The sequence below is a fragment of the Trichomycterus rosablanca genome, chromosome 3 (assembly GCF_030014385.1).
Source record: "Trichomycterus rosablanca isolate fTriRos1 chromosome 3, fTriRos1.hap1, whole genome shotgun sequence".
In the NCBI taxonomy this organism is placed as follows: domain Eukaryota; kingdom Metazoa; phylum Chordata; class Actinopteri; order Siluriformes; family Trichomycteridae; genus Trichomycterus; species Trichomycterus rosablanca.
In genome coordinates this window covers 14,413,605-14,435,061 of record NC_085990.1, presented here as the reverse complement: position 1 = coordinate 14,435,061, position 21,457 = coordinate 14,413,605, and the positions used below count along the sequence as shown (strand labels likewise).

The 21,457-nt window shown below is 39.9% G+C and overlaps 2 protein-coding genes across 2 annotated transcripts in view; one reads left to right on the top strand and one right to left on the bottom strand.

Annotated features, from left to right (window-relative positions):
- Positions 1–21,457, bottom strand: part of si:dkeyp-77h1.4 (uncharacterized) — a 34,424-nt gene that overhangs the window by 10,064 nt on the left and 2,903 nt on the right. Inside the window, exons 2-6 of the mRNA XM_062992773.1 lie at positions 10,849–10,901; positions 9,062–9,082; positions 8,647–8,916; positions 5,564–5,860; positions 1,248–1,535 (exon numbers count right to left, since the gene is read on the bottom strand). Of these exons, the coding sequence (XP_062848843.1) occupies positions 1,248–1,535; positions 5,564–5,860; positions 8,647–8,916; positions 9,062–9,082; positions 10,849–10,894 (922 nt within the window). The 5' untranslated portion in view covers positions 10,895–10,901. The remainder of the gene's footprint in view (positions 1–1,247; positions 1,536–5,563; positions 5,861–8,646; positions 8,917–9,061; positions 9,083–10,848; positions 10,902–21,457) is intronic.
- On the top strand, positions 638–13,771 carry LOC134310972 (cilia- and flagella-associated protein 251-like). Its single transcript, XM_062992772.1, has 2 exons — positions 638–2,124; positions 13,751–13,771. Exons 1-2 carry the CDS (start codon positions 1,777–1,779, stop codon positions 13,754–13,756), a joined length of 354 nt encoding a protein of 117 aa, XP_062848842.1. The 5' UTR covers positions 638–1,776; the 3' UTR covers positions 13,757–13,771.

Genomic DNA, 21,457 nt, shown 5'->3' with positions numbered 1-21,457 from the left:
GAAACAACTTTTTAGTAACATTTTGCTACATTCATCCCAAACTAATGTACATTATTGCTTCATAGCGGTGCATGGTTTTTAGACATAAGTAAGTAAATAGACATAAGAAGAATATCGGTACAACAAATGTTGCACATTTTTGAGTAAACTGTCATAGTATGCCAACCCCAAATCAGAAAATAATAAAGGAACACAGAGTTTCTTACATTTACTTTGACTTTTATTTCATTGCAGACAGGATGAACCTGAGGTATTTCATGTTTTTCTGGTCAACTTTATTTATTTATTAATAAACATGCATTCCTGCATTTCAGGCCTGCAACACATTTCAAAAAAAGTTGGGATAGTAAAGCATTTACCACTTTGTATTGTTGCCATTCCTTTTCACCACATTTAAAAGATGTTTTGGCACTGAGGATACTAAGCAATTTAGTGTTTCAGCTTCTATTTTGTCCCATTCTTCCTGCAAACACCTCTTAAGATGTGCAACAGTACAGGGTCGTCGTTGTCGCATTTTTCGTTTCAAAATTCTCCACACATTCTCTATTGAGGACAGGTCAGGACTGCAGGCAGGCCAGTCCAGTACCTGTACCCTCTACTTCTGCAGCCATGACTTTGTAATGTGTGCAGCATGTGGTTTTGCATTGTCTTGTTGAAAAATGCATGGACGTCCCTGGAAAAGATTTCCAGCTGTTTTTTGGACTTGTTGCTGATAACAGTCTGGATGGTCCTTTTCGTCTTTCGTCACACACGGCGTCCATTATTCCAAAAAATGTGTGATGGTCCATCCTAGATGCCTCCGAGCCCAGAGAAGTCGACGCCGCTTATGGACATGGTTAACATAAGGCTTCTTTTTTGCACAGTAAAGTTTTAAGTGGCATTTGTGCATGTAACTCTGTATTGTAGTGCTTGACAAAGGTTTGCCAAAGTACTCCCTTACCCATGTGGTTATATCAGCTATTGTTGAATGGCAGTTCTTGATGCAGTGCCATCTAAGAAATCGAAGATCACGGACACTCAGCTTAAGCTTGTGCCCTTGGCCTTTACACACTGAAATTCCTCCAAATTCCAGATTGAAACTACAAATTGGGCAGATTATTTTAATGCTGCATCAAAACTAACAATCTGATTCTTTCATTTGCTAGCTGCATTTAATCCATGTTCAGCAGTTTAAATGAACTAAAATGCACTGGTATGACCTTACTATGTAGATGTTTTATATAGTTCAGGTATAAAAGTTTACTTACGTTCCACTTTCAGGTGGTATTTGGACACTAGGAAGCCCTGTTGGTCCGTGATCTGAAACAGTCCTTTGTCGCTGGCCTTCACCTCCTTAAGTGTACATGAAAAGTCCTCCACGCTAAACCGTCCTTCCAGCTGAGGTGGCAGGTTTAACTCGCCCCTCTCCATGATTACCCAGGTTTTTTCAGATCCACTGGAGTCAGAAGAGTAGGTCAGATGGGCAGTGGAACTGTTTATTGGCAGAGTAAAAGTGAACATTTCTCCAGGCTGAACGGTCACAAAGTTCTGATGCTCTGTAAGTCAGGAAAGAAGGAAGTAAAAGAAGGTAGAAAATGAGAAAGGAAGGGATAAAAGAGAAAGGAAGGAAGGAAAGAAGGAAGGAAGGAAGGAAGGAAGGAAGGAAGGAAGGAAGGAAGGAAGGAAGGAAAGAAGGAAGGAAGGTGGGAAAGGAAGGAAGAAAGGAAGAAAGGAAGGACGAAAGGAAGGAAAGAAGGAAGGAAAAAATGAAGGAAGGAAGGATGGAAGGAAGGGAGGATGGAAGGACGGAAGGAAGAAATGAAGGAAGAAATGAAGGAAGGAAGGACGGAAGGAAAGAAAGAAAAAGAGGGAAGGAAGGACAAAAGGAAGGAAGGAAGGAAGGAAGGAAGAAAGGAAGGAAGGAAGGAAGGAAGGAAGGAAGGAAGGAAGGAAGGAAGGAAGAAAGGAAGGACAGAGAAAGGAAAGAAGGAAGGAAGGAAGAAAGGAAGGACGGAGAAGAAAGAAGAAAGGAAGGAAGAAAGGAAGGACGGAGAAAGGAAAGAAGAAAGGAAGGAAGAAAGGAAGGACGGAGAAAGGAAGGAAGAAAGGAAGGATGGAAGGAAAGAAGGTGGGAAGGAAGGAATGGTAAGGGAAGGAAGGAAGGAAGGTAGAAAATAAGAAAGGAAGGAAAGAAAGAAAGAAAGAAAGAAAGAAAGAAAGAAAGAAAGAAAGAAAGAAAGAAAGAAAGAAAGAAAGAAAGAAAGAAAGAAAGAAAGAAAGAAGTTAATACACTGTACTCTTAAGGTATTTTTTTTCCTACTGCAGGATGATCTCATAAACAGCAAGAAAAGAATAAATGAATTGATGAAGATGAGTAAGAGAAAGGGATGAAGTCAGTGGCAGAAAGGCGAGAGCATGTGAATAATTTATTGGATGAATGGTGCAGTCACCAAAGGAGAAATTCTGTCTCCTTCCTCTCTTTCTCCCTCTTTCTTTATTATTTAATATTTTTTTTTCCTGCCTGCATATAAGCTTGGTTTTTTTGCTTATATACAGTGGGGGAAATAAGTATTTGATCCCCTGCTGATTTTGTAAGTTTACCCCCTTACAAAGACTTGAACAGTCTGTAATTTTTATGGAAGGTTTATTTTAACAGAGAGAGACAGAATATCAACAAAAAATCCAGAAAAAAAACATTAAATAAAAGTTATAAATTAATTTGTATTTAATTAAGGGAAATAAGTATTTGATCCCCTACCAACCAGCAAGAATTCTGACCCCCACAGACCGGTTATGTGCACAAAAGGCACACAAATTAGTCCTGTCCCTGTATAAAAGACTCCTGTCACAGAATCAGTTTCTTCAGTTCAAATCTCTCGACCACCATGGGCAAGACCAAAGAGCTATCAAAGGACGTCAGGGACAAGATTGTAGACCTGCACAAGGCTGAAATGGGCTACAAGACCATCAGCAAGAAGCTTGGTGAGAAAGAGACCACTGTTGGTGCGATAATTTGAAGACGGAAGAAATACAAGATCACAGTCAATCGCCCTCGCTCTGGAGCTTCATGCAAGCTCTCACCTGGTGGGGTAAGAATGATTCTGAGAAAGGTGAGGTCAGCCCAGAATTACACGGGAGGAGCTTGTCAATGATCTCAAGGGAGCTGGGAGCACAGTCACCAAGAAAACCATTAGTAACACACTTCGCCGTAATGGATTGAGATCCTGCAGTGCCCGCAAAGTCCCTTTGCTCAAGAAGGCTCATGTACAGGCCCGTCTGAAGTTTGCCAATGAACACCTGAATGATTCAGAGAAAGCTTGGGAGAATGTGATATGGTCAGATGAGACCAAAATTGAGCTCTTCGGCATCAACTCCACTCGCCGTGTTTGGAGGCAGAGAAATGCCCAGTGGGGATGGTGTTCTTGGGGTCATATCCAGCATTTCTCTGCTCACAGCTCCCTTGAGATCATTGACAAGCTCCTGCCATGTAATTCTGGGCTGACCTCGCCTTTCTCCGAATCATTCTTACCCCACCAGGTGAGATCTTGCATGGAGCTTCAGAGCGAGGGCGATTGACTGTGATCTTGTATTTCTTCCAATTTCGAATTATCGTGCCAACAGTGGTCTCTTTCTCACCAAGCTTCTTAATGATGGTCTTGTAGCCCATTCCAGCCTTGTGCAGGTCTACAATCTTGTCCCTGACGTCCTTTGATAGCTCTTTGGTCTTGCCCATGGTGGTCGAGAGATTTGAACGGAAGAAACTGATTCTGTGACAGGTGTCTTTTATACAGGGACAGGACTAATTTGTGTGCCTTTTGTGCACATAACCGGTCTGTGGGGGTCAGAATTCTTGCTGGTTGGTAGGGGATCAAATACTTATTTCCCTTAAATAAATACAAATTAATTTATAACTTTTATTTAATGTTTTTTCTGGATTTTTTGTTGATATTCTGTCTCTCTCTGTTAAAATAAACCTTCCATACAAATTATAGACTGTTCAAGTCTTTGTAAGGGGGTAAACTTACAAAATCAGCAGGGGATCAAATACTTATTTCCCCCACTGTAAATGCACCGTCCCATCATGCTTACTTAAATGCAGACTTCACTGTAATTATTACATCCTGTTATACTGCTCGCTTCCTTTTAAAAGATACCAAATACTCTTTAATCAACCAAGTGAACATAGACAGACTTGATTTTAGCCAGGAAGACACACGACAGAAGAGAGAAAACAGCAAGGACTAAGGCAGGCAGGAAGGCAAAAATAAATTAAAGGAGGAGGGAAGAAAGGATGGAAGCAGAAAAAGCGAAAGCAGAAAGGAAGAAAATAGGGAGGAAGAAAAGTGAGGGAAGGGTTCTTTGTTAATTATTTTGAAGATTATACTAGGACTGGCACCGATCCGATACTCTGTATCGGTATCAGTCCGATGTTGGCCCAAATCACTGGATCGGATATCGGAAGGAAAAAACGTGTAATCCGATCCGATACTGTTGCTTATGTAAATAAGGCCATTGTTTGTGTGTAAAGCAAATAACACACAAAGATACGTTCCAACAAAGGGCTGTTTATTGCCACTCACTCTTGATGACATCATTAACATGTGCCACTGATCTACAACTCATCCGCAACATCGCTCACCTGAGATAAACCCTATCTTGTCCCGGCTTGGAGATATCTCACATCCTCGACCATTAATCCATTAGTGTTATGAAATAAAACAAACTACACAGACGTCCTCTTCAAAATCCAGCAGGGTTTTTAATAAGCGCGCTTTGGTTTTTAATAATCTATAAACATGACAGAACTTTAACGGAAAAGCTCAATTCTGCGTCAATTCTAATTGGTCCATCGCGTTTAATTGACATCCACATCTTCCAATTGTAGACACTTTTGTTAAACAAGCCAAATATGCTGCTAAACTTTCTTTGTGTAAAAGTGAAAATAAAAACAGCAGTTTTGCAGAAGTGTGATGTTGTAGGTTCTGTATTTATTCCTTTAGAATATTTGTTTCACAGTCTGAGCATTGTTATTTAGATAGCTAGTTTAACCATGGTGCATTGAGACATGTATTATTACTGCTTAGTTGTTTGAGAGGAGAAATAACGGTATCGGATTGGTATCAGTATCAGCAGATACTCAATTTGCAGTATCGGTATCAGATGGAATCGAGCCAGCCCTATATAGTACTGTCTTTCTGTTGAGTCTTAGAGGCTTGTTTTTATAGGTCTTTTCTGGAATTTTCTTAGATTGTCACATGGTGACTGCTTTGACAGTAAGGCATAAAATATGTGGTTTGTATTCCAAGCCTTTCTGTGTCCAACTGTTTATAGTTCACCAGTTTAAGCTGGTATATTAAGCTGTTTAAGTAACCAAGGTGGCACCTCCCCATTACTATTTTCTCAAGGATAAAACATTTTGGTTTGTGTATGTTGTGTTTTTACTAATGTTCCCTTTCTGTAATATATTTTTTGTTTAATCTCAATACACTTATTCTTACTAACATAGAACATAGTATTATGGGTTTCTGTTATTCTCTTAGGAAGTAGGTAGCTCCTTCACAAATAGATCAACATGTTCTCTTACCTATCACATTAAGGCAGACCTTGTTGCTGACTTTACCACTGGAATTAGTGATGGTGTAGCTTCCCTCATCAGTCCCAGTTACAGCCCGCAGGACGAAGTTCTTCTCAGTCACAATAATGCGATTTTCATACCCATCCTGAAAATTTCCATTACGATTTAGCAGTTCTTGGGCTGGATGAGAAGTCTGATTGGCCTCCACAGCACTGGGGCGAAATTCTACCCCAATAGGGATGGATTTCTCGGGCAGGGTCAGTTGAAAGTTGTCTCCATACTTTACATTCCCTTCAACCGTACAGTCTGAGAAAAAGAGAAAGAAAGAGAGAGAGATGTTGAGATTGCTCAATTATTAGAGCACGGTGTCTAGTGGGTAGCTCTGTCACCTAACAGCAAGGTCCTAGTTTCGATTACGGGTCTGGGTCCTTTCTATATTTTTATATTCTTCCCGTGTCTGCGTGGGTTTCCTCCAGGTGCTCTAGAGTTACTTAAAATTGCTGTGAATGGGGCGCAGTGGAAAAAAAAAAACGCTAGCACACCAGAGCTGACATTTTGAACCCGTTGGTTCGAAACTCAGCTTTGCCACCGGGCAGGCTGGGCGCCTACATGAACAACGATTGGCTGTTGTTCAAGGGGGGGTGCCGGAGAAGACCTCATAACTGATGCAATTACGACCTCTGCTGGCGCCTGCACAGAGGCGAGGGATAATTAGGATCAGGGTGTGTCTCCTCTTATACAAAGCTGACCCACATATGAACTCGCCACGTGCAGGTGAAAAGATGCAGTCGGGGTGGGGGGCGTGTGTTAGTCATGACTGGATTGGGAGGAATATTGGGGGGGAAATGCAAAAAGAAAATTCATATGCGAGTTTATATGCGAATCAGCCCTGTGCATGGAGAGCCACACCCTGATCAGCATTATTCCTCTACTCTGTGCAGATGCCATTAACCAGCCAGCAGAAGTCGTAATTGCATCAGTTATGAGGTCCCTATCCGGCTTCCTAACCCTGTATGAACAATAGCCAAACGTTGTTCATGTAGCCGCCCAGCCCAGCCAAATGGCAGAGCTGAGATTCGATACGATGTATTTGAAATGTCAGCTCTGGTGTGCTAGCATATTTTATCGCTGCGCCACCTGAGTGGCCGAATACTTTCTTAATTCACTGGATATACTCACAAGGGGCAACTATACAACTATGAATTATCTAATAAACTGGCAAGCAAATGTACTGTATATTCTTACTATACTTAGACTAAAACAGTGTAGATAAAAGAAAGAGCCAGCTAGATAGAAAAAAAGATAGCGGAAGCACCAAGAGGGGGTTGACAGATCTGCAATTACTTTTCTGCATCATTACGCCTCTATGCTGTTAACTACATGCACCCAGTAATAATGAGGACTATTCTGAGGGTAGGCTGGATTTGCATCTGTGTGTGTGCAGAGAACTATAATAAACAGTCAAAAGTGTACGAGGCATGTACGAGGCATGGCACTTGTTAAGAGACATGTTTGTCATAGCAATCTTGAAATGTCAGTTTATTTCTGTGAATAATGGAGCACATCATTTTTTATGTTTTTGTCATAGCTCTGGTTGGGTTAGTAATTATTCTACTTGGAAGAAGAGTTAAAGCAAATTTGTTGGGGTTTTTTTGGAAGGGACTTGACTTTTTCCATAAAGTCCACTTATCTCAAAAGGGTTCATGCCAGTATTTGGGTAAATCAACATTAAAACTTTATTGTAGATTAATTTAGTCTGCCACTTGTGTTTTTATTACATTTTCCCCATTACATATTTGGATATATCCAATGTCATTTATGCACTTTCATCCCTACACTCCTACAATACGCCTAATGCCAAGTTCACACTACACGACTTTAAGGTGTTCAGATCGCTGTACAGTTCACACTACAGAACTGGATCTCTTGCACTCGGGAGTCTTTTCAGTCGTTGTGTATTTCACACTACACGACTGATCGGCGATAGGGGGTTTCACACTACACGAGGCGAGTCTGTCTGGTCTCCCAAACTACATTTTGTCATGAAAACATACGCGAGAAGTGATGAGGGTTTAACTTTACTACGTCCAAAAATGCACATCAACAATAAGCGAGCGATCAAAGTTGTTTGTGCGCTGGATGTGTAAAAGCGTAAAAGCAAAGAGAAAAAATAAATGAATATGAGTTGATTTCACTACACGACCGGCAGGGATTGTCTATTCTGTAGTTAGTTGGAGGTTTATAAATATTTTTTGCAATGCAACGTTGGTGTTATGTTTTGTCGAGAACGATAAGGTCAGAAATACTGTAAAACGTGTGTGTGCCGATGCATTCTGATAGAAACTATATTATGCCCCTGTCCCCCGTTTTACAACTCCTCCCCTGCCAGTCACCCGACTGATATCCACATATTTAACATGGTCGGCGAGCCACTCAGATCAAGTCGTTGAGCAGTTCACACATAGCGATCGAGAGCTTCGATCACTGAGCGAACGCTAGGTTGCCTCCAAGCTGGCAAATCTAGTGCCGACCAGTCGGCGAGCGAAAATCAGGGCAAAAATCGTGTAGTGTGAACTAGGCATAAGCTGGCTGAGGAGGACTGCAGGGTGGCACTTTATTACAAATGGCCCTATAAAGAATCACTGTGTGAATAAAGTGTCCTATAAATAAATAAATACACTAATAAATATATAAAAAGTCTATAAGGGGAAAACTGGAAAAAGTGTGCATTTGGGTTAAATTTTAGAGTTGTTAAAAGTATTTCTTGCATTTATTTTACAACTTAAATCCTAAAACAGTCATAAAGGACAATACTGCTACAAATATAAAATTGAGAACCAATTACGTAAATGAAGTTTTTGCCTCAATTTATTAATGTGGATACATGGTTTTCCAATATGCTACTTCTTTTGCAACTCACTGTGTGTGTGTAGGACATGGGGGGGGGGGTAAAATTGCTTCTTCTTTTAGTCAGGTTTATTTCAGCCCCGGTTATTTTAATTTTCTTAATTATAACAATGTATACAGGATAAAAATGTTGCAAAATCAAGCAAGATGATCTTAATTCATAAAAAACTGTTGTTGGGTGGCACCTCTGACGATGAGATAAAAGTTCTTGACATCCTCAGGGTTTTCTGTGGATTTAACGATGTACAGTCCTTCATCGCTCTCTCCGACATTCTCCAGAAGCAGGATGTTCAGCTCCTCGTTCAGTTTGACCCGATGACTCACCACTTTGCCAGCCTTTATCATCTCCAGTTCCCTGCCTCTTGGACCAATCCTGGGCTGAAAGACCACCTCAGCGCTGCCCACTGGCAATGGAATGGAATAACCCTCACCCAGAAAAAGCTTATCAGTCCTGGCTGAGAAAGAAAAAGGAAAAAAGAAACTGTTAAAGTCATGCACAAGAATAAATAAATAAACCAAATAAGAACATATCATACATGTTATACAATATACTGTATATAAAATATACTGTATATATACAATGCACAGAACAAAACCTACCATTCAGAGTCTCAGAGAAACCTGAAAAATAGAAAAAATATATGTATTATGTTAAACATCACAATAAAAATACATTACAAGTCTTGGTACACTTGTAGTGCACAGTTACAGTGTATCACAAAAGTGAGTACACCCCTCACATTTCTGCAAATATTTCATTATATCTTTTCATGGGACAACATTATAGACATAAAACTTGGATATAACTTAGAGTAGTCAGTGTACAACTTGTATAGCAGTGTAGATTTACTGTCTTCTGAAAATAACTCAACACACAGCCATTAATGTCTAAATAGCTGCAACATAAGTGAGTACACCCCACAGTGAACATGTCCAAATTGTGCCAAAATATGTCGTTGTCCCTCCCTGGTGTCATGTGTCAAGGTCCCAGGTGTAAATGGGGAGCAGGGCTGTTAAATTTGGTGTTTTGGGTACAATTCTCTCATACTGGCCACTGGATATTCAACATGGCACCTCATGGCAAAGAACTCTCTGAGGATGTGAGAAATAGAATTGTTGCTCTCCACAAAGATGGCCTGGGCTATAAGAAGATTGCTAACACCCTGAAACTGAGCTACAGCATGGTGGCCAAGGTCATACAGCGGTTTTCCAGGACAGGTTCCACTCGGAACAGGCTTCGCCAGGGTCGACCAAAGAAGTTGAGTCCACGTGTTCGGTGTCATATCCAGAGGTTGGCTTTAAAAAATAGACACATGAGTGCTGCCAGCATTGCTGCAGAGGTTGGAGACGTGGGAGGTCAGCCTGTCAGTGCTCAGACCATACGCCGCACACTGCATCAACTCGGTCTGCATGGTCGTCATCCCAGAAGGAAGCTGATGCACAAGAAAGCCAGCAAACAGTTTGCTGAAGACAAGCAGTCCAAGAACATGGATTACTGGAATGCCCTGTGGTCTGACGAGACCAAGATAAACTTGTTTGGCTCAGATGGTGTCCAGCATGTGTGGCGGCGCCCTGGTGAGAAGTACCAAGACAACTGTATCTTGCCTACAGTCAAGCATGGTGGTGGTAGCATCATGGTCTTGGGCTGCATGAGTGTTGCTGGCACTGGGGAGCTGCGGTTCATTGAGGGAAACATGAATTCCAACATGTACTGTGACATTCTGAAACAGAGCATGATCCCCTCCCTTCGAAAACTGGATAACGACCCCAAACACAACCTCCAAGATGACAACTGCCTTGCTGAGGAAGCTGAAGGTAAAGGTGATGGACTAAACCCAATTGAGCACCTGTGGCGCATCCTCAAGTGAAAGGTGGAGGAGTTCAAGGTGTCTAACATCCACCAGCTCCGTGATGTCATCATGGAGGAATGGAAGAGGATTCCAGTAGCAACCTGTGCAGCTCTGGTGAATTCCATGCCCAGGAGGGTTAAGGCAGTGCTGGATAATAATGGTGGTCACACAAAATATTGACACTTTGGGCACAATTTGGACATGTTCACTGTGGGGTGTACTCACTTATGTTGCCAGCCATTTAGACATTAATGGCTGTGTGTTGAGTTATTTTCAGAAGACAGTAAATCTACACTGCTATACAAGTTGTACACTGACTACTCTAAGTTATATCCAAGTTTTATTTCTATAGTGTTGTCCCATGAAAAGATATAATGAAATATTTGCAGAAATGTGAGGGGTGTACTCACTTTTGTGATACACTGTATATTAAGTATTGGTATTGTTATATTGAAGTTATGTATTTTATATCAAAGATATAACAATAGCGTTTGTATTATAAACAATTATTGATAAGAATGATAAGATGCATCTTACCTACACACAGCAACATGCTGAAGACCACAACCCTGAGCATCTCCATGTTGGATCTAGAAAAAAGGACAGATTCATTGTTATTGTTCTTATTTATTTCATTTCATTTTCATCAACTGCTAAATCCTGGCTAGTGTTGCTGTGGGTCTAAAGGAATTGAATCCTGAATTTGTCAAGATGCTGCTGTTGGGCTTAGAGACATTTTAGAAGTCAGTGCTAAAGCAAAAAAGGCCTGCACAGAGCCCTGACCTCAGCCCCACTGAACAGCTTTGGAATGAACTGGAACATCAATTTATGCTAGCTCTACCAACATCAGTGCAGGCCTGAAATGCAGGAATGGATGTTTATCAATAAATTAAATGAAGTTGAGCAAATAAAACATGGAATATCTCAGATATCATCCTGTCTGCAATCAAATAAAAGTCAACGTAAATGTAAGAAACGTTTTATGTTAAATGTTTTTTTATTATTTGTATTTTTCATGCTGACTTTTTCTGATTCGGGGTTGTAGAATAATAGTGCTTAATTGGCTTAATAGAAAGTAAATACAGGTTTTTTCGTAATTATGGGAGTTCAGTTTCTGCTGCTTAATTGCTTTTTCAAGCTGTTTTTCAATCGATTGATTCATCTATCTGTGCAGGAAATACAGATAGATAAATTAGATCTCTGTGCATTTTAGTTTCTGGGTGTGAATTATTGACATTATTTTTTTTTTGCATTTTTTGATGTGCAATGTTTTTCACATGTACATACATAAAAAAAGAAAGTTTGCAAATTAAAAGTAGTGTAGGGCACTTTAAATATGTGATTTAAGGCTAAGGCTTGGGCAGAATAATTAAAAAAAGAATTAAAAACTAAAGAATACACTGTAGTACTTGATTGATTACATGAATAACTACAGTGTTAACTACAGTGGCATAGTCAGTATTCAGTAATAATTACCTAAGGCACACTATTCCTCAGTGTTATAGGAGTTGTAGAGTTGTCACAATTACCTGATACAACAGCAGAAGTAAAAATTATATTATACATAGGGTGACCATATTTTGGTTTTTAAAAAAGAGGACGCCTGGTTCGGGGAAGGAAGGGGGGGGGGGGGGATATTTCATGTCGTTGGTGACACCATGGCAATGTTTACATAGTTGACAAATGAGTCAATAACCATCCAGCTGTATTACTGAACTTTAATAAATGTACAGCTGCTCTTTAACAAAGGCCTTTAGGGTCAGATAATCTTATTCCTTCACATTCAGCATTAAGCCCTAAACAATAATAACAACAAATTAAAAAACAGTTGTCACCTATATATAAAAATACCTTTATTTTTTAGTTTCTTTGAGTGTTTTTAACTTTAATTTGATTCACTTTAATTACTTGCTCCCATCAGTAGAAACCCAGCAGTAAGATGTGTCTTCTAGTGCTTGCTGAGCAATTTCCACAGAATGCAGTGCCATCACGGTGTTGACAAGAGCCTCTGTGTTAGTATGTGCATGTGAAAATCAGACTTTTTAACAAAACAGATGCACTCCTAAAAAAGACTTTAAAACATACCAATGCAAAACAGAATAGCGAGTGCAGACTAGAAAAGCAGAAACCCGGACATTTTTGGTGATTTAAAAAAATCAATGCGTACGCATTTCTTAGGTCTCAAAAAGAGCACATGTCTGGGAAAAAGAGGACGTATGGTCACCCTAATTATACACAGCCCAGTATATTTCTACAAACTACTTTAATAACATCTAGATGCATTTTAACTGTGTAAAATATAATCAAACCAAACACACAAATTTGTTCAGTTTCAGTATGATCAGATTTGGGTTTAAAGTGTTGATCTAGGTTGAGGTTATCTGTTTCCCCCACTACAAAAAAGGGCATTAGGAGTTACATGATACAGAGATGCAGAATGTAAGAATAAAAGATACAGTGTTTACAGCATTAGTGTAAGCTTAGGATAATCCATTATACGCTGCTCAAAAAAATAAAAAGAGGACACTTAATTATCATAGTACAACACCAAGTCTATTAAGCTTTAGGGATTTCAATCTGTTCAGGTAGAAAGCATGAGAAAGCATTGCAAATCAATTTCACAATGCCTTGCTTTGGTGCAAAATAGTGACAACGGGTAAACTGGAGAGGCAACAGCAAGACAACCCCCAAAAAATGAATGGTTTGACAGGTGGTAGCCACAGAAAATTACTTTCTCCTTATCCTTGACTGATTTAGCTCTAGTTTGGCATTTTGCCTGGTGTCCAATTCACTACTGGTTGCATCCATATGTGCCATCACAAGCTGTGTCTCAAGAGCATGAAGAGCATACCGGGACATGGGCCATTACATAAGAAGAGCTGGACAGGGACAGAAACTGGCATCAACTCCTCCGCATGAACGGGATCTACTCCTTTGTGCAAGGAGGAACAGAAGGAGCACTGCCAGAGCTCTACAAAATGACCTCCAGCAGGCTCCAAGAGGGTGGCATGAGGGTAAACATCCTTTAGTGGGACCTGTGCTTACAGCCCAGCACCATGCCGCTCTATTGGCATTCGCCAGAGAACGCCAGAAATGGCAGGTGTGCCAGTGGCATCCTGGTCTCTTCACAGATGAGAGCAAATTCGCATTGAGCACATGTGGAGACATCATGGTAAATGTTATGCATCCTGTAACATCATCCAGAATGACTGGTTTGGTGGTGGGTCAGTGATGGTCTGGGAAGGCATATGCTTGGATTGTCACACAAACCTGCTGTTAGGTACTGGAATGAAATTCTCAGAGCCATTGTCAGAGCTTACACTGGTGCAGTGGGCTTTGGTAGTGTAAAACAATGCCCAACCTTATGTGTAAAGAGTGTGTAGGCAGTTCCTGGATAATGAAGATATTGATGCTATTGACTGGCTCTCATGTTCCCTAGTCCTAAATCCAACTGAGAACCCTTGGGACTCTATATATCCCCCAAGACATCATCTGCCTTCTCATCAGAAGCATGCCCAGACATTATCGGAAATGGATACAAGCACGTGGGCTATACACACTACTGAGTCATGTTAAGAGTTGCTTAATCAGACTGTGATTTCAATTTTTTACTTTGATTTATGTCCTTTAGCAGAATATTTTTCTGTTGCTCTGCTGTTTTCATACAAACCAGCTTTCATAATTAATTTAAGGTTAATTTTACTGTGTGAATTTTGTGGAGAAAAAGCACACTGCGGTTTCAGTAATGAGAACATTTTCATCAATATGCTAGACGTACCTAATTATTAGAAATTAAATGAATGTATTTCAAGTTTTTAGGACCTTCTATACATTTATAGGCATACTGACTTTGAACCATGAATGTGGCATCATTGTATATGTTGTACTCAATTATGCTTTAATTTCTGCGTGGGTTTCCTCCGGGGGTTCCGGTTTCCTCCCACAGTCCAAAAACATGCCACCAGGCTAATTGGAAACACTGAATTGTCCAGTAGATACCTAGCCGCTAGATGCACAAACCAGTGCATTGTAGTGCCGGTCCCAAGCCCGGATAAAATAGGGAGGGTTGTGTCAGGAAGGGCATCTGACTTAAAAATTGTGCAAAATCAATGCGGATCATGATCCGCCGAGAGCCGACCTCACAATCGAACGGGAAAAAGGCAGAGGAAGAAGAAGAATAACTATGCTTTAATTTGTTAACTACATCCACTGATGGTCTGTAACGCGTTACTTAGTAACGCGTTACTCTAATCTGACCACATTTTTTAGTAACGAGTAATCTAACGCGTTACTATTTCCAATCCAGTAATCAGATTAAAGTTACTTATCCAAATTACTGTGCGTTACTATTTTTGTCATTTTCCTTAGTGAAAAGATATTTTTGCTTTCTTCTTGGCAGGGGCGGAGCCAGGGGGTGGCCAGTGGTTGCCATGGCCACCATAAAGTAATCTTCGGCCACCCCCCTGGCCACCCTGACCACCGCTTTGCCGGCAATTTTTTGAAGCATTTCTGCACGCAGGAGCAGCGCACCTCAGATGAGTAGTTCTTCACCAAAACAGTGCAGTAATACACTCAACATAAATGTCAACCACCAACACAATTACAGAAGTACAGTAGTACTATTTAGTAGTATTCGTGGCGCGCTACGAGTAAAAGCGCCAGCTTCTCTGCGCATTCCAGTGTTGCCAGATTGGGCGATTATCCGCCAAATTGGGCGGATTTTGTTGGAAAACAATTTAATAGCAGGTAAATAACACTTCTATTTAAAAGAAAATCTTCCGTTTTAAGAAGCTCCCGCATTGTAGAAGGCTATTAAAAGTAAAGTCAATTTTCAATGCTGATTTAGCGTAATAGTGTTGGTCAGTCTGTATCATATTCTTGAAAGAAAATTAAAATTTGTTTTCCATGCATTCACACTAGCATGTTCTGGGATTCAATTGAGTCTCATCAGTACACACAAGTTGGCAGCCAAATGATAAAGTATTGCAAAGGAATATCTTTGAAATATTCCGCATTATATAACTAATAAAGTAACTTGTAATCTAACTTAGTTACTTTTAAAATCAAGTAATCCATAAAGTAACTAAGTTACTTTTTAAAGGAGTAATCAGTAATCAGTAATCAGATTACTTTTTCAAGGTAACTAAGCCATCACTGACTACATCACACTGATTTTTGGAAGCCACATTTGGGGGATATATGACCCTACCTATGACATGATATACTAACCCCCAAATGAGCAGCCACACATAATGGACATAATGGCCAGCTTTAAACCCTAGACTGAGTGGTGTAAAGCATGCTGTCTATCATTGGGTGGTATATGTAAAGCTTTCCATTGGTGTTTTATCAGGTATTTAAGATAGGATTTCCTTTATTTGTCATATATACAAATACAGGTGTACAGTACAATGAAATTCTTTCTTTGCATAACCCATCTGGTTTAGAAGCAGGGGTCAGAGCACAGGGTCAGCCATCGTACGGCGCCCCTGGAGCAGACAGGGTTAAGGGCCTTGCTCATGGAGAGCCTGGATTTGAACCGCCAATCTTCTGGTTGATAGCCCAAAGCTCTACCCACTAGGCTCCCACTGTCCCAATTTATTTATTTATTTACGTAAGACAACACTGGATCATCTGACCCCAGTTGAACTGGGGTTGTCTTTTGCTGAAGTATTAGCTGCAACAGAAAAAAAACTAATTCTCCTTCAACAGATTTACACTCTTTGCCATTCTTGCTGCTCATAAAATACCCAAGCCAACACATAATCCATAATTAGATTTAAGCAAGATTTCACAGAATGAATACAAGTAGGCTGATACAGACTAGATGGCATAAAACCAAGTGGAAATTCAATAAAATTTTGCAGGATCTAATTCTGTTATGCTTTCAGACGTATTTTTTTTTAAATGTACTCAGACATGAAGACAAGAAAAGCAACATGGACTACACATGCACTTTGCCTTGCTCTACACCTAAACCATGTTCCGATGTCATTCCCTCCGGTTAAAATCTTGCATTACCTTCCTCCCTCTCTACTTGTTACCAGCCTCTCCACCTGCCCCCTTTCTGTTACATAACCATGATAACATCCAATAATATTCCAACGGCACAGTTATGCCTTTCCCCAAAAAACACTTGGCAAATATGCAGTGCACACTTCATTTATAAAACATAAAATATTACAGACACATGAACGGAGACCTGAATCAGCAGGCCAGTTTAGAGCACACACAAGTCAACTACTGATTGTATGATCATATAGAAATAACTATGTCCAGGTACTGTAAGTCGTTTTGGATGAAGGCGTCTGCTAAATGCCAAAAATGTAAATGTAACTAGGGACATATTGACCAAATATGACCACAAATAAAAGGACCTGCCTCCAAATTATGGAGTTCAGATGTTTCTGCCACATCCATTGTGCTTGTAGACACTATAATAAAATAATTTCTTAATAATAACATTGTAATAACTATTTTCTTACAAGGATGGCAAGGTGGCACATTGGGTAGTGTTTGTCCCACATTGCTTAAGCGAGCCTGGTTCAATACTCTTTTAATTCTTTTCTTTAGTTATGGTCTGCTCTACCACCTACCAAAAACCTTCAAGTAGATTGATCATCTATCCACATTTGCCCATAGGTGGGACAGATAGAGGTGGGACTGGGCAAGTAGCATGTGTTTTGCTTATTTAATAAATTGTATATAACACAAATAAAATATTTACAGAAATGAGGATATATGTGGACTTCCACCTTATTAACAGTGCTTTGTGACTTCTGCTGTTAATAACATGCCTGTCGGTGCAGAGCTTTTTAATTGTCTATCTGAAGTAATTACCACCAGCATTTAGAGCAGGGTGCACAATATACACTATGAGGCCACCTGATTAGGCACACAACAAGCCTGTTACCTTCACACTACCTGCTGTTACAGGGGTTTAAAATCCAAGCTCCAACTACATGGTAAATGTTTTGCCTAGTAGAGGATGATGTACTTAATTACAGACACACTCCAAACACAGGGGCAAAATAAGAGCGAAAGGTTTATAGAAACATTGTCCCTATGTTTTGAAATATTCTGCAATAAGCAGATAACTTGGTAAAAGGTGAGGGAATCATGATTGAGTATAAAAGGAGTATCCACCAAAGGTTTAGTCTTTGCAATCTGAGGGTTCAGTCTCATCACTTTGTGCCAACCCACATGGAAATGTAATATATGACATATATGCTACTATATCAATAATGGCTTTTCCACATACAGTGTATCACAAAAGTGGGTACACCCCTCACATTTCTGCAAATATTTCATTATATCTTTTCATGGGACAACACTATAGACATGAAACTTGGATATAACTTAGAGTAGTCAGTGTACAACTTGTATAGCAGTGTAGATTTACTGTCTTCTGAAAATAACTCAACATACAGCCATTAATGTCTAAATAGCTGGCAACATAAGTGAGTACACCCCACAGTGAACATGTCCTAATTGTGCCCAAATGTGTCGTTGTCCCTCCCTGGTGTCATGTGTCAAGGTCCCAGGTGTAAATGGGGAGCAGGGCTGTTAAATTTGGTGTTTTGGGTACAATTCTCTCATACTGGCCACTGGATATTCAACATGGCACCTCATGGCAAAGAACTCTCTGAGGATGTGAGAAATAGAATTGTTGCTCTCCACAAAGATGGCCTGGGCTATAAGAAGATTGCTAACACCCTGAAACTGAGCTACAGCATGGTGGCCAAGGTCATACAGCGGTTTTCCAGGACAGGTTCCACTCGGAACAGGCTTCGCCAGGGTCGACCAAAGAAGTTGAGTCCACGTGTTCGGCGTCATATCCAGAGGTTGGCTTTAAAAAATAGACACATGAGTGCTGCCAGCATTGCTGCAGAGGTTGAAGACGTGGGAGGTCAGCCTGTCAGTGCTCAGACCATACGCCGCACACTGCATCAACTCGGTCTGCATGGTCGTCATCCTAGAAGGAAGCTGACGCACAAGAAAGCCCGCAAACAGTTTGCTGAAGACAAGCAGTCCAAGAACATGGATTACTGGAATGCCCTGTGGTCTGACGAGACCAAGATAAACTTGTTTGGCTCAAATGGTGTCCAGCATGTGTGGCCGCGCCCTGGTGAGAAGTACCAAGACAACTGTATCTTGCCTACAGTCAAGCATGGTGGTGGTAGCATCATGGTCTTGGGCTGCATGAGTGTTGCTGGCACTGGGGAGCTGCAGTTCATTAAGGGATACATGAATTCCAACATGTACTGTGACATTCTGAAACAGAGCATGATCCCCTCCCTTTGAAAACTGGGCCTCATGGCAGTTTTCCAACAGGATAACGACCCCAAACACAACCTCCAAGATGACAACTGCCTTGCTGAGGAAGCTGAAGGTAAAGGTGATGGACTAAACCCAATTGAGCACCTGTGGCGCATCCTCAAGTGGAAGGTGGAGGAGTTCAAGGTGTCTAACATCCACCAGCTCCGTGATGTCATCATGGAGGAGTGGAAGAGGATTCCAGTAGCAACCTGTGCAGCTCTGGTGAATTCCATGCCCAGGAGGGTTAAGGCAGTGCTGGATAATAATGGTGGTCACACAAAATATTGACACTTTGGGCACAATTTGGACATGTTCACTGTGGGGTGTACTCACTTATGTTGCCAGCCATTTAGACATTAATGGCTGTGTGTTGAGTTATTTTCAGAAGACAGTAAATCTACACTGCTATACAAGTTGTACACTGACTACTCTAAGTTATATCCAAGTTTTATTTCTATAGTGTTGTCCCATGAAAAGATATAATAAAATATTTGCAGAAATGTGAGGGGTGTACTCACTTTTGTGATACACTGTATATTACCCATAAGGTGATATATTATTATTACATACATGTATCCTCTGGATATACAGTATGTAATATATGTAGATATAAGTTTATAACATTTATAACATATATGTATGTTTTATTAACATAACATAACATATGTAATTTTATTAACATAACATATATAAAAAGGCTGTATGTCAAAATTTTTTTTTCAGGCATTCATGTATATGTTTTATATTTAAATGTTGTGTAGTATACACGCACACACACACACACACACACATATATATATATATATATATATATATATATATATATATATGCAACAACGCTGTTGGTAAAACTCAAAGCAATATATATTTAATTGCTCTAGCAATATATATTTATATTTAATTAACATTTAATGCTTCTAAATGTTTTCATTTCATTGAACATATTATTTGTCTTGTAAACTAAACAAGCTCTTCAAAATGTGCTTGATTTCTCTAGACTTCAGAGCAATATTGATAACTTACTGTATATTTGTTCAGTTCAAATTTGGGCAAAGAGGCTGCAACATAAGCACCAAATCCTTGTTTTAAGTTAAAAAGAAGTTGACTTAGTAGTATTAAATGATTGTATTTCGATTCGAATCGATCATATTAGGGTTCGAATCTCGGCTCTGCTACCATTTGGCTGGGTGCCCTCTAGCAGGCATAATTGGCTAATGCCCTCAGCAGACAAAATTGGCTTTCAGTCTTCTGGATAGGAAAGACTGGACTAAGGGGGAGGGGTTATTTTATATATTTGAGTAACTTATATATAGAAATAAGGATTTTTGACATATATGTTACATATATGACATTACACATACATGAGCATACATATTTCTATGGGCCACATGTATATGTCAATATATGAAATTGTCCCAATTTCTAATAGGTTTTATACATAGTTTGCACAAATATGGGAAATTATATATGCATACATATATACATATATTCTCAAAACAAGATTACAAATAATTTAGGTCTTTTACTATCTACTGTGTATTATATTGTAAAAGAATTTCTCAATCCATGTAGAGCAAGGCCGTAAACCACTACTAAAGGTGCAGGAGCTTTAAGCAATAGAAGAAAACAAAATGCAGTTGGGTAATTAGATTGGACTAGATTGGAAAATTGAGGGGGGGGGGGGATTAAATAGTCTCATTCGCAGGACAAAAACACTCAATAAGTGAAAAGTAAGATTGTGTTGCAGGGTTGTGAGAATGTTAAACCCTTAGGAAAGGGACACTAGACAAAATAGATTTAATTTTTGTCAGTCAATAATAAAAAATAAATTTTTAAAAATGAATAAAAAATGTGCCTTGGAAATTTGGTGAGGCATAAAATACAGCAAATAATCAGAAATGCGAGTGAACAGTCAACAAATTCGTTTAAATTTAATGTGAATTTATGTTAAACTTTGAGAACTGTTTACAGGATGTATAAAATATATAATGACAAAATATGTGGGTATAATATTCACAACTCACTGTATCAGGCAAGCTGGGACTGTGCCTCAATCCACATGATAGCCTATAATAGAGGTGCATAGCTACCTGAATATTGGCGGAGATCAAATTTAGCTCACTATTTTGGGATACAGCAGCTCTCATCTGGTCTTTGTACATGCTGATGCAGCAGATTACATGCACTCTGTGATCCACCTAATACATTTAATACATTTTATGTTCCTATGTTTTAGGGTTTTCTTACTCTCTAATTACTCTGAGGGCTGCACCTGCACATCTGCATCTGAATATGAGGTTGTTGGACATCCCATTGTAAAACCATAGGTGCTTATTTCAGCCTGGAATTTGAAAGTATACACTGATCAGCCATAACATTAAAACCACCTCCTTGTTGCTACACTCACTGTCCATTTTATCAGCTCCACTTACCATATAGGAGCACTTTGAAGTTCTACAATTACTGACTGTAGTCCATCTGTTTCTCTGCATGCTTTGTTAACCCCCTTTCATGCAGTTCTTCAATGGTCATGACTCCCACAGGACCACTACAGAGCAGGTATTATTTAGGTGGTGGATCATTCTCAGCACTGCAGTGACACTGACATGGTGGTGGTGTGTTAGTGTGTGTTGTGTTGGTATGAGTGGATCAGACACAGCAGCGCTGCTGGAGTTTTTTAAACACATCACTGTCACTGCTGGACTGAGAATAGTCCACCAACCAAAAAATATCCAGCCAACAGCGCCCCGTGGGCAGCGTCCTGTGACCACTGATGAAGGTCTAGAAGATTACCAACTCAAACAGCAGCAATAGATGAGCGATCGTC